This window comes from Bufo bufo, chromosome 4, assembly GCF_905171765.1.
Source record: "Bufo bufo chromosome 4, aBufBuf1.1, whole genome shotgun sequence".
NCBI lineage: Eukaryota > Metazoa > Chordata > Amphibia > Anura > Bufonidae > Bufo > Bufo bufo.
Genome location: NC_053392.1, coordinates 16,089,396 through 16,102,577, shown reverse-complemented (window position 1 = coordinate 16,102,577; position 13,182 = coordinate 16,089,396). Strand labels below are relative to the sequence as shown.

At 43.4% G+C, this 13,182-nt stretch overlaps 1 protein-coding gene across 1 annotated transcript; it reads left to right on the top strand.

Annotated features, from left to right (window-relative positions):
- The first annotated feature begins 731 nt into the window (after positions 1-731).
- LOC120997752 (vomeronasal type-2 receptor 26-like) lies at positions 732-9,776 on the top strand. The gene is made up of 3 exons (XM_040428020.1): positions 732-752; positions 8,021-8,144; positions 8,869-9,776. The coding sequence occupies exons 1-3, from the start codon at positions 732-734 to the stop codon at positions 9,774-9,776; spliced, it is 1,053 nt and encodes a 350-aa protein (XP_040283954.1).
- The last annotated feature ends 3,406 nt before the right edge of the window (positions 9,777-13,182 follow it).

The following is a 13,182-nucleotide window of genomic DNA, read 5'->3' as shown; positions in this document are numbered from 1 at the left end:
TCTGCCTTGAGCGCCGAGCTGATCACTCGGTGCTCGACTGGTTGGTCTGTCGGTCATGTGACGCTGGCCACGTCACATGACCCTCACTCCCCACTATAAGCAGCCTGCTGGCTACAGGTTGCCTGTTAATTTCTAGGTTCCTGGCTATTTGTTGGACTGCTGAATACTTACCTGATCCTGTTCCCTGACCATCCTTTTGCCTTCTCCTCCTGTACTGCGCATCCGTCCTGGTATTGTGACCTCGGCTCCCACCTGACTACTCTCTTAGGACTCCTCTTGTACTTCTCTGCTCTCCTGGTATTTATGACCCCGGCTTCTCCTGACAATTCTCTGCTTGCTCCATTTGTACTTTGCAGCTTTCCTGGTATTGACTCGGTCCGTTCACGTCCTGTTGTTTGTCTGTCTGTCATCCCTGCACTTACTCCAAGTTGGGATTGCCGTCCAGTTGTCCCCTGTCATTAGGACTCGTGAGGCAAGTAGGCAGGGCCAGGGGTAAGGGTGGAGCGCAGTGGTCACTTCCCTCCCCCCTGTGTGTGTGTGTACGCGACCGTTACATAAGCTTTGGATCTGTGATCCGAAACTCAATTCTCTCAACACTATCCAGGAGTGCTCCTGATGTAAGAAGTGACTGTTACTAACGGCTCAGAATCTTAAAGAAAACCTCTGCTCTGAGCAAGAATAAGTATCAAGAACAAAGACTATTCATTCCCTATGTAGGAAATTCTATGAACATGTTTGTTCTGATGAAACTGGTGAGGGATATTCCAGAGTGATCTCGCATTTTTGGGAAGTCCGTGGAGGGAATTTTGCATTTTACTGTCATTAACGACTTCGTGACTGCCCATAGACTATAAACGTCCTGGGGTCGGGATTTATCTCTGAATGGACATTTTAGAACCGCCATTCAGAGATTGCAGCTGCACACTAATCGTGTAGCTACTGCGCAGGGGGCCCGCTGCCATTGACAGCAGGGCACCCCATAGAGAAGACAGAAGGGAACCCCTTCTAGACTGCTGAATACACAGCACTGAATGAGTGTTGTGTATTCAGCTGAGGAAGCAATGTGCATGGGCTTTCGGGTCTTTCAAAGACCTTGATTAGCCCTGCACTGAGGCTGTACAGTGCTGTATACTGCTGTACAGTCTCTCTGGGGTGTATTTCCCCTGTAACTGAGGCTACTATGTCAGCCCCAATGACAGGAGGAATGAATAGTAAAAAAATATATAAATAAATGTAATTTTAAATGTCCCCCAGAGATCTGGTATGACCTTATGGGGGAAGCAAAGTGTAAAAAAAAATAAAATTCACATAAAAAAAAAATTACAATTGTTAAAAATAGAAAAAATAAATAAAAATAGACATATTTGGTATTGCAGCCTCCATAACAATCGGCTCTATAAAAATATCACATGATCTATCCCATCAGGTAAACAATGTAAAAAAAAAAATTATTATGTCAAAACAGCAATTTTTTAGTCACCTCACTTCCCAAAAAACAAGTGTCAAAAAAAGTATGTACTTAAAATGGTAATATCAAAAACATCAAAATCCTGCAAAAAAATGAGATCTCACACAAGACCGTAGCCAGAAAAATAAAAAAAAACATGTCTCTCAAAAAATAAAAAATCTGTACTTTAATAAATGAATAAAAAATAGACATATTTGGTATTGCCGTGTGTGTAACAACCGGCTTTATAAAAATATCACATGATTTACTCCATCAGGTGAACGCCATAAATTTTTTTATAAAAATTACCAAAATAGATTTTTTGAACCTCCTAAAAACAAAATATCAAGTCACCAAAAAGTATAATGTACCCAAAAATTGTACCTATAAAAAGTACAGACTAACCTGCAAAAGGCAAGCCCTTGGACATCTACCTTGGCAGAAAAATGTTATGGATGTTAGTATAGGCCAATGCAAAATATAACAAGGGATTTTATATACAAAAGTAGTAAAACATGAAAAAAACTATATTCATTTGGTATCGCCATAATCATATTAACCTGCAGAATAAAGTTATTATATCATATAAACCACATAGTAAACCTCATAAAAAATTAAAATCTGACAGAATTTAATTTTTTTCCACCTCACCACCCAAAAAATGAGATAAAAAGCTATCAAAAAGGCAAATCTACCTGAAAATAGTGCCAATATAAACTACAGCTTGTCCCACAAAAACTAAGCCCTCACACAGCAAAGTCCCCCAAAAAAAAAAATGATGGCTCTTTCAGCGAATTCTATGTTAGAAAATCCATATGGGGCTCCTTCCCTTCTGCGCCCTGCCGTGTGACCATACAACAGTTTATGACCACATATGGGGCGTTTCTATAAACTGCAGAATCAGGGTAATAAATATTGAGGTTTGTTTTGCTGTTAACCCGTGATGTGTGACAGGGAAAAAAATTGATTAAATGGCAAATCTGTAAAAAAAAAAAAAAAAGTTACATTTTCAAAATTTCACCTCCATTTTGCTTTGTTTCCTATGAAATACTTAACCCTTTAAGGACACGGCCATATTTCACCTTGGGGACCAGGCCATTTTTTGCAAATCTGACCATTGTCACTTTATGTGTGAATAACTTTAAAACGCTTTTACTTATCCAGGCCATTCTGAGATTGTTTTTTCGTCACATATTGTACTTCATGACACTGGTAAAATGGAGTCAAAATTCATTTTGATTTATAAAAAAAATACCAAAAATGTTTAAAAATGTTTAAAAATTTGCAAAATACCAAAAATGTTCAAAAATGTTTAAATATTTGCAAATTTCCAAGTTTCAATTTCTCTACTTCTATAATACATAGTACTACTTCCAAGAATAGTTATTATTTTACATTCCCCATATGTCTACTTCATGTTTGGATCATTTTGGGAATGCAATTTTATTTTTTGGGGATGTTACAAGGCTTAGAAGTTTAGAAGTAAATCTTGAAAATTTTTCTGAAATTTTCAAAAACCCACTTCTTAAGGACCAGTTCAGGTCTGAAGTCAATTTGTGAGGCTTACATAATAGAAACTCCAAAAAAATTATCCATCTAAGAAACTACCCCCTCAAGGTATTCAAAACTGATTTTACAAACTTTGTTAACCCTTTAGGTGTTCCACTAGAGTTATTGGCAAATGGAGATGAAATTTGCAAATTAAAATTTTTGGGCAAATTTTCCATTTTAATCCATTTTTTCCCAGTAACAAAGCAAGACCAGCCAAACAAAACTCAATATTTATTGCCCTGAATCTGTAGTTTGCACAAACACCCCATATGTGGTCGTAAAGTACTGTATGGGCACACGGCAGGGCGTAGAGGGAAAGGAGCGCCGTGTGGTTTTTGGAAGGCAGATTTTGCTGGACTGGTTTATTTACACCATGTCCCATTTGAAGCCCCCCTGATGCACCCCTAGAGTAGAAACTCCATAAAAGTGACCCCATTTTGGAAACTAAGGGATAAGGTGGCAGTTTTGTTGGGACTATTTTTAGGGTACATATGTTTTTTGGTTGCTCTATATTACATTTTTTTGAGGCAAGTTTACCAGAAATAGAAAATTTCATCTCCATTTGCCATAAACTGTTGAGGAACACCTAAAGGGTTAATAAAGTTTGTAAAAATCAGATTTGAATACCTTGAGGGGTGTGGTTTCTTAGATGGGGGTCACTTTTATGGAGTTTCTTCTCTAGGGGTGCATCAGGGGTTCTTCAAATGGGACATGGTGCCAAAAAAAAGGCCATCAAAATCTGCCTTCCAGAAACCATATGGCATTCCTTTCCTTCTGCGCCCTGCCGTTTGGTCATACAGCAGTTTACGACCACATATGAGGTGTTTCTGTAAACTGCAGAATCATGGTAAAAAATATTGTTTTGTTTTGCTGAAAAAATGGATTAAAATGGAAAATTTGCCCAAAAATAGCTGTTTTGGTACCGTTTTTATTTAATTTTTTTGACCGTGTTCATCTGAGGGGTTAGGTCATGGGGTATTTTTATAGAGCAGATTCTTACGGACGCGGCGATACCTAATATGTCTAAATTTTGTTTTAGTGTCTCAAGTCTGAGAACCATAGTTTTTTTTTCGATTATCAGTGCCTAAATGGAATTAAAATCGGGGAAGTGGATTATAAATTTAGTACTCCATGGAAGTGTGGTACTCCCTGAAGCAACCGTCAGGGAGTACCACAGGATGATCGGGGCACGTGTCACACTGAGTGGTCGTGTCCTTCCGTATCCCCCTCCTGTTACACACGCTGCACTTTTTTGGGGACAGTCCCTTCTTTCCAGTATGGTGGAACCACACCTGGAAAGTGTTGGCCAGGGACGATCCGGACACCTCCAGTTCCCGAGGTACTCCGGCCTGCTCTTTCCCGGTCAGAAAAGATCAGGTCCTTGAGGAGTGCCTCATAGAACTGAAGGAATTTCCCTGTGTTGCCAGCGCTCTGGGACAGCACAAAATAGTTGTACAAGGCAACCTGTACCAAGTAGACCGCAACTTTTTTGTACCATGCCCGGGTTTTGTGCATGGCGTTATATGGCTTGAGGACTTGATCAGAGAGAACAACTCCTCCCATATACCAATTGTCTTGAGGACTGGTGCCACGGTACCTTGCACAGGGACAGGGGTGATGCCGTTACCGTGAATTGTGTACAGTACAAGGACATCCCGCTTGTCCTTATATCTGACCAGCATCAGGTTTCCACTGGTAAGGGCACGGGGATAGGTACCTGGAGGGGGTAGGTAGGGAGGCCGCGTTTATTTTTCCGCACGGTCCCACAAGCTGACGTGGATCTGGCTGCGAAGGACTGGAACAAGGGGACACTAGTATAAAAGTTATCCATGTACAGGTGGTAACCCTTATCTAGCAGTGGGTGCATAAGGTCCCACACAAGTTTCCCGCTAACACCCAGAGTGGGGGGACATTCTGTGGGTTTAATACTGGAATCTCGCCCCTCGTACACACGAAACTTGTTAGTGTACCCTAAGGTACTCTCACAAAGTTTGTACAGCTTCACACCATACCTCGCCCACTTAGAGGGAATATACTGGCGGAAAATGAGTCTCCCCTTGAAAGCAATGAGATACTCATCAACCGTGACCTCCCTTCCAGGTACATAGGCCTCCAAAAATTTGGCCCCGAAGTGATCGATGACCGGCCTGATTTTGTACAGGCGGTCATAGGCAGGATCACCTCGGGGGGGGGGGGGGGCATGCTGCATTATCTGCATTATCTGCATAATGCAGGCATTTCCAAATGGCCTCAAACCGGGTACTTGTCATGGCCGTACTGTAAAGTGGGGTCTGGTAGAGAATGTTCCCACTCCAGTAATGCCTGACACTGGGTTTTTTGACTAGGCCCATATGCAGCACGAGGCCCCAAAACGTCCTCATCTCGGCTGCACTGACCAGAGTCCAGCCACCGGCCCTAGCCAAAAAGGAGCCCGGGTGTTGAGCAATGAACTGTTGGGCGTACAAGTTCGTTTGCTCCACCATCAGATTCACAAAGTGGTCACTGAAAAAAAGACTAAAATTGTCATATTCAGTGAAGCCCACTGTGCGAATCTGGATTCCTGGTTGACCAACAAAATCAGGAATCACAGGCTCAAAATCCTCTGGGGTACACCATGCAAATTCACTGGTAGGGGGCTAAGGTGGACTTATCTGGTGGGCCGGAAAATTAGTACAAGCCCCAGAGCTGCTCGTACTAGTGTGGGCCACAGGTTCCCTGGCATGGCGGTCCCGTTGCTCCGCCTGGCGGCGTCTCTGCCGCCTTGGGGGCTCATCATCATCGTTAGATGATGAGGAGGACACGGATGACAAGAGGAAAGTGGGGTCATCCTCGTCCTCACTAGGGCTCTCGGATTTGGAGGCAAGCAGGGCGTATGCCTCCTCGGCCGAGAACGTCCAACGAGCCATAGGGAAGTGTGTGTGTGCGTGTGTGCGTGCGTGCGTGTGTGCGTGCGTGGAAAGCTTTATTTAGTGTGCATGTGTGTGGGGGGACGGGTGTTCGCGTACTTTGCCCTAACTAAAAAAATTGAAAGCCACAAAAAGTGTAAAAAATAAATAAAATGATTCAAACGCATTGATCAGCGGTACGAAGCTGATCAGCGGTGGGGTGGGCGATGCGCTAACAGTGGGCGGATGCTAATAGTTCCGGCCACAGTCAGCGCATGCAAAAAAAAAAAAACACTTGCGCCCCCAAAAATTTGTGTGTGGGGGCGGGGGGCGCAAGCTGCAGCACCCCTGGGGGGTCTAGGGTCACACAGCTGAGTGCTGTGGACCCCAGACACCCGATCCGGGTGCTAAACTACAATAAAAAAACTTTTTTTTCCCTAACTCTCCCTCACTATCCCTGCCTAATCTACCTCTCCCTACCTTTCCCTCACTGTCCCTAAAATGCTGTTTTGTGCCTGATGGCACAAAAAACTTACTTTACAGGCTCTGCAGCCGGAGGCTCCTCTCTCTATCTGCTCCACGGATGTGTATGAGCTCCAGCAATTCAAATCTGCCGCTCCACCTGCCCACCAGCCCAGCCAGTCAATCAGAAGCGATCCTAAAAGGTGGCGTGACCGCCACCTCTCAGGATCTAAGGACGGTGATTGGTGGTGTATTATCACACCACCGATCACCGTCCTATTCCGGGTTATCGGGTCACCAGAGACCCGAATAACCTGGAAACGCAGCAAACCGCAGGTCTGAATTGACCTGCGGTTTGCTGCGATCGCCGACATGGGGGGGTCACATGACCCCCCTGGGCATTGTACCAAGGTGCCTGCTGAATGATTTAAGCAGGCACCTTGTTCCGATCATCGCCTGCCGCACGGCGGTGATCGGAACTACACAGAGCGTACAGGTATGCCCTGTGTCCTTAAGAGGTTAAATGGTTAACATTTCTAAAATCAGTTTTCAATAGTTTGGGGGTGTAGTTTGTAAAATGGGTAATTTATGGGTGGTTTCTATTATGTAAGCTCCTCAAAGCGACTTCAGAACTGAATTGGTCTTTAAAAAAGTTGATTTTGGAAATTTTCTTGAAAATTTCAGAAATTGTTTCTAAAATAATAAACCTTTTAAAGTGCTAAAAAAATAAAATAACATTACCAACATGATGCTAACAAAAAGTATACATATGATGAATGTTAATTAATAAGTTTTTTTATGATATCACTTTCTGTTTGGAAAGCAGAGAGATTCAAATTTAGAAAATAATGGATTTTTCAGTAAATTTGGGATTTTTTTTTACAAATAAAGGTAAAACATATCAACTCAAATTTACCATTAACATGATATACATTGTGTCATGAAAAAAAACTTAGCAAAATTTGGTTTGGTCAGGAAGGGGGTAAATGAGTTTCTCGAGTCTCGATTTCTATTGACAAACATACTGTACTAGTGAGCTACTAGTGATGAGCGGCAGGGGCTATATTCGAATTCGCGATATTTCACATATATTTTGTAGAATATTCGTCATATATTAGCAAATTTCAAGAATTCAAGATTATTTTATTGAATGCGAAAAATCAGCAATGTAAAAATCGTGTAATCCAAATTCATAACGCGAAATACAGGCGTGGGTCACTTTGGCTACATTTTTCAAGCTTCTAGAAGTTTCCTGAGACTGGAGAAAATGGTTGGCACGGCAGAACATTAGAATAGCTTTATATGCAGATAGAGTCAAGTGCTCCAATATATTTGCGATTGCGCTAATCGGCAGTGATTAGAGTATTTTATCGGACTAAGTATTGTTGTGAACTTAACATTGCTTTCTTCTCATTGGCCCACAAGCAAGAAGCAGAGAGGAATCATGTGTTCAGATGAAAAAAAATGCTAAATATTCGATATAACGAATACATAGCACTATATTCTAAATATTCGCGAATTCTCGAAGTGACGATATTCGCAATAAAAATTCGCTATTCGAATATTCATGCTCAACACTATGGGCTACTAGAAAAGAGACAGTAGGTCGTAGTTTAGAGTTGTGGATCATTCCAGAAGCTCACTCACCAACATGTTGTCACTGTTGTTTTCTTAGATCCCTAGATCTCAGTGTTCAGAGAACTGTTTACCAGGAACCCGGAAAGTCGCAAAGTCCAGAATATATTCCTGCTGCTATGACTGTGTCCAGTGCTCCTCAGGAGAAATCTCTAACTCCACTGGTATAAAGACATTAGTACTCTTTCATCTGCTTCAAGTTTTATTCCATTTAGACAAATTATACAATTATTTTGTTGGTTTTGCTGTCTTATTATCATTCAGCTGCAGAGATTTGCTCTGCTATGTTTCTGAGAAGACAAATTTTTAAAGTCTCCATCCTAGAAGTTTCCACATTGTAGGAAAACCAAAGCAGCTTAACCTACGTTCTTAAACAATTAATCCTCCTCAACCCACCCCATTCCTGTAACTTCTACGCTCTACTGTTCTCTCAAAAAGTAATGTTGACTTTGACTATGTTGGCTGTGTGGATAGTGATGAGTGAATTGGTGAAAATCTGCTGAACCTGGTCTTTATCCGTGTCCTGAGGATAGGCCATCAGTATGAAAATCCCAGGAAACCCCTCTAATGGCAATGACAAATAATAAAAATGTTTTTTATAGAGATATTCAGAAGAATATTTTATAAGATTAACAAGAATAATGGACGAGAGTTATCAAACTGGTGTAAAGTAGAACTGACTTAGTTGCCCATAGCAACCAATCAGATTTCTACTTTCATTTTCCAAAGGAGCTGTGAAAAATGAAAGGTGGAATCTAAATGGTTGCTATGGGCAACCAAGTCAGTTCTACTTTACACCAGTTTGATAAATCTCCCCCAATGTATTTATATAGATAAGAGTTGTTCTTTGTTCCATATCTCATGAAAGATTGTTTTTATGATTTTCAGACAGTGAAAAATGCATGAAATGTTCAGATCTTGATTGGCCCAATGAGAAGAAGGATCGTTGTGTTCCAAAGCTGCTGGAATTCCTCTCCTACACAGATGATACAATCGTCCTGGTTATTTCTCTGGTTTCTACTATACTTTCTTTCCTTACATTCATGATTCTTATTACTTTTATTTTGCACCAAGACACGGCAATTGTGAAGGCCAATAACAGAAACCTGAGCTTCCTTCTCCTGGTCTCCATCATGCTGAGCTTCCTCTGTGTCTACTTGTTCCTCGGACATCCAGTGGACCTCACTTGCATGCTACGTCAGGTCTCATTTGGAATCCTCTTCTCAGTAGCTGTTTCTTGTGTCTTGGCCAAAACCATCATGGTTTGCATTGCTTTCATAGCCACCAAGCCCAGCAGCTCCTGGAAACGCTGGATTGGAAGCAAGTGGTCTAATTCTCTGGTGTTGTTCTGCTCATCCATCCAAGTAATAATCTGTATGGTTTGGTTGACTCTAGCACCTCCCTTCTCAGAGCTGGACACTCACTCGAGTCAGGGAAATATCATTGTGCAGTGTAATGAAGGCTCCGTTATTGGGTTCTACTCAGTCCTGGGTTTTATGGGGGTCCTGGCAGTTATTAGTTTTATTATGGCTTTTTTAGCTCGGACATTACCGGACAGTTTTAATGAGGCCAAGTACATCACCTTCAGCATGCTGGTGTTCTGCAGTGTCTGGATTGCCATGATCCCGGCTTATCTCAGCACCAGAGGTAAATACGTGGTGGCTGTGGAGATATTTGCCATACTGACCTCAAGTGCTGGAGTCTTAGGGTGTATATTCTTCCCAAAATGCTACATTATCCTGTGGAGACCTGAACTCAATGCAAGATCACAATTACTGGAGGGAAGACGCAGATGATGTGATGTCATACGATAAATCCAGAACAATGATACCACAATATGAAGAAGAACAGGCTGCCTGTATCCACATCTAGCAGCATATAAGACTTTTGTAGATATAATGGTTTCTTTTGTAGGCCTGGCATATGGTTTCCAGAAGAGTAGTACATCTTTATTCTGAAAACAGCTTTTAAGGGGAGTCTGTCACCACATTGCCATGCATTAAACAGTTCCTGGTGCCCTGTAGGTGACATATCACAAACATAATTTTTGGTCCCTTTTGTTCATTTTCATAGCCTCAGTGATAGTGGTGCCATTAAGTTTACTATACATGCACAACAGGCTTTTGCAGTTACGAGTACTGTCTGCAAAAATGAAGGACGAGTCCAGCAGTGCTCCTTCAGGTGGTGTTCTCTAGGGGGTTGAGGCCACATAAAATCAGTGTCCCGTGGTCCTTTGCAAAGTTCTAGGAATTAATAAATCATGTCCCAGTTCTTTGTCCTGACCACATGGGCTTTTTTTTAATATGTAATGAGATTACTTCTAAGTCATCCAAGCTGAACAAGACAAATTTTTTAAGCTTCTCATTATAAGAGACATCTTTAATCATATTTAACCTGCTTCATTTGATCACACTAGACTTCCAGGTACTTGAACCTCTATCAAATCCTTGCTTGTTTCTGCAACCTACAGGGCGGTCTCTTAGCGGCAGGCATCAATGTTAGACTGTGGTACTGTAAAGTAGTATTCTTGTACCCTGGGTCTGTGCCACACAGATCTTAGTTCCTTCAGAAGCTTCCCCAGGCTGGCAAAGGCCAAGGAGACACAAATCAGCAGCTAGATGTTGATCTTACACTCTCCTGTCCTCCACCTAACTCCTCAACTTCTTAATTAACTTCCTGTGAATGGCCTGTTCCTTATATAAGATATTGTAGCACCATCTAGTGGTGACTAAAATGTAAAGTGTAACTGTCATTCTTTTTTTTTTACTTTTGTAATGTATAGGGGCAGTGATATTGACCATCTTTTGTAATATAACTAAATTACTAAAATCGTACATTTCTATAAAAAAAAAAGCTGTAAAGTGGCCTATTTTGAGCCTTAGAAACGCTCGTCCGTCTTCCGTTTACATAACTGTGGAGACTTGCTAACACTGACTGTGTTATGTAAACAGAAGAGACAATTTTTTTAAATAAAAATTTACTTTTCCACTAATTAAAGTATATTACAAAAATGGTCAGTGTCACTGCCCCTACAATAATTACAACAACTCATTAATCAAATTAGATAAAAAAAACATAGCAGCAGTGCAGGCTGGTGCTGCGACAAGCAGCTCACCTGTTGATCCACAAGGTATGAGATCCCCACGGATTGCAATGCTGTATACGTAATGACTCAAAAGAGCAATAACAAAAATAACCCCCAAGGAAACTACAACACACACCCGAATGCCATATGTATACACATCCACCTTGACATTCTGTGGTTTCCTGCTGATGCTGATACTGCCATCTCCACACTATGTCACCTTGCCACTCTGTGGTATCCTGATGCTGCTACTGCCATCTCCACACTTGGTCACCTTGACACTAAGTGCTGTCCAGATACTGCTACTGCTACTGCCATCTCTACACTTGGTCACCTTGACACTCAGTGCTGTCCAGATACTGCTACTGCTACTGCCATCTCTACACTTGGTCACCTTGACACTCAGTGCTGTCCTGATACTGCTACTGCCATCTCCACACTTGGTCACCTTGCCACTCTGTGGTATCCTGATGCTGCTACTGCCATCTCCACACTTGGTCACCTTGACACTCAGTGCTGTCCTACTGATGCTGCTGCTGCTACTGCCATCTCTACACTTGGTCACCTTGCCACTCTGTGGTAACCTCCTGATGCTGCTGCTGCTGCTACTTCCATCTCCACACTATGTCACCTTGCCACTCTGTGGTATCTTGATTCTGCTGCTGCTACTGCCATCTCCACACTATGTCACCTTGCCACTCTGTGGTATCCTTATGATGCTGCTGCTGTCGCCACATCCAGACTCGGTCATTGTGCCACTCTGTAGCCTCCTCCTGATGCTGCCGCTGCCGCCACACACTGTCACTGGGCCACTCTGTGGTCTCCTCATGCTGCTGCCACCTCCACAATATCTCGTCGTCATGCTACTCTGTGGACTCCTCATGCTGCCGCCACCTCCAGACTCGGTCATTGTGCCACTCGGTGGCCTCCTCATACTGCTACCATCTCCAGACTCGGTCATTGTGCCACTTGGTGGCCTCCTTCTGATGCTGTTGCTGCCGCCACCTCCAAACTCTGTCATTGGGCCACTCTGTGGTCTCCTCATGCTGCTGCCAACTCCAGACTCTGTCATTGTGCCACTCGGTAACCTCCTCATACTGCTGCCAACTCCAGACTTGGTCATTGTACCATTCGGTGGCCTCCTCATACTGCTGCCAACTCCAGACTCTGTCAGTGTGCCACTCTGTGGCCTCCTGATGCTGCCGCCACCTTCATACTCTGTCATTGTGCTACTCTGTGTCCTCCTGATGCTGCCGCCACCTCCAGACTCGGTCATTGTGCCACTCGGTGGCCTCCTCCTGATGATGCTGCTGCCGCCACCTCCAGACTCTGTCATTGGGCCACTCTGTGGTCTCCTCATGTTTCTGCCAACTCCAGACTCTGTCATCATGCCACTCGGTAACCTCCTCATACTGCTGCCAACTCCAGACTCGGTCATTGTGCCACTTAGTGACCTCCTCATACTGCTGCCAACTCCAGACTCTGTCAGTGTACCACTCTGTGGCCTCCTGATGCTGCCGCTACCTTCAGACTCTGTGTCCTCCTGATGCTGCTGCCACCTCCAGACTCAGTCATTGTGCCACTCGGTGGCCTCCTCCTGATGCTGCTGCTGCCGCCACCTCCAGACTCTGTCATTGGGTCACTGTGGTCTCCTCATGCAGCTGCCAACTCCAGACTCTGTCATCATGCCACTCGGTAACCTCCTCATACTGCTGCCAACTCCAGACTTGGTCATTGTGCCACTCAGTGGCCTCCTCATACTGCTGCCAACTCCAGACTCTGTCAGTGTGCCACTCTGTGGCCTCCTGATGCTGCGGCTACCTTCAGACTCTGTCATTGTAGCACTCTGTGGCCTCCTCATGCTGCTGACACCTCCACACTTTGTCGTTGTGCCACTCTGTGGCCCCCTCATGCTGCTGACACCTCTACAAACTCTTGTCGTCGTGCTACTCTGTGGCCTCCTGATGCTGCCCTACCTCCAGACTCTGTCATTAGTCCACTCTATTGTCTCCTTGCAGCGTCCCACATATGTGTGTAAAAGGGACACTTTAAACATCTGCCTATTTATCTAATGTATTTGCAATGTATGGTATTTCCTATTTATCAGGCTGGCAATG

Excerpts from the sequence above, each read along its gene's own strand:
- LOC120997752 (XM_040428020.1), top strand. The coding sequence starts at position 732 with ATGTTTGTTCTGATGAAACTG. Across the intron at positions 753-8,020 it reads TGTTTGTTCTGATGAAACTG|ATCCCTAGATCTCAGTGTTC; the intron begins GTGAGGGATATT and ends TTGTTTTCTTAG. Across the intron at positions 8,145-8,868 it reads AGAAATCTCTAACTCCACTG|ACAGTGAAAAATGCATGAAA; the intron begins GTATAAAGACAT and ends TATGATTTTCAG.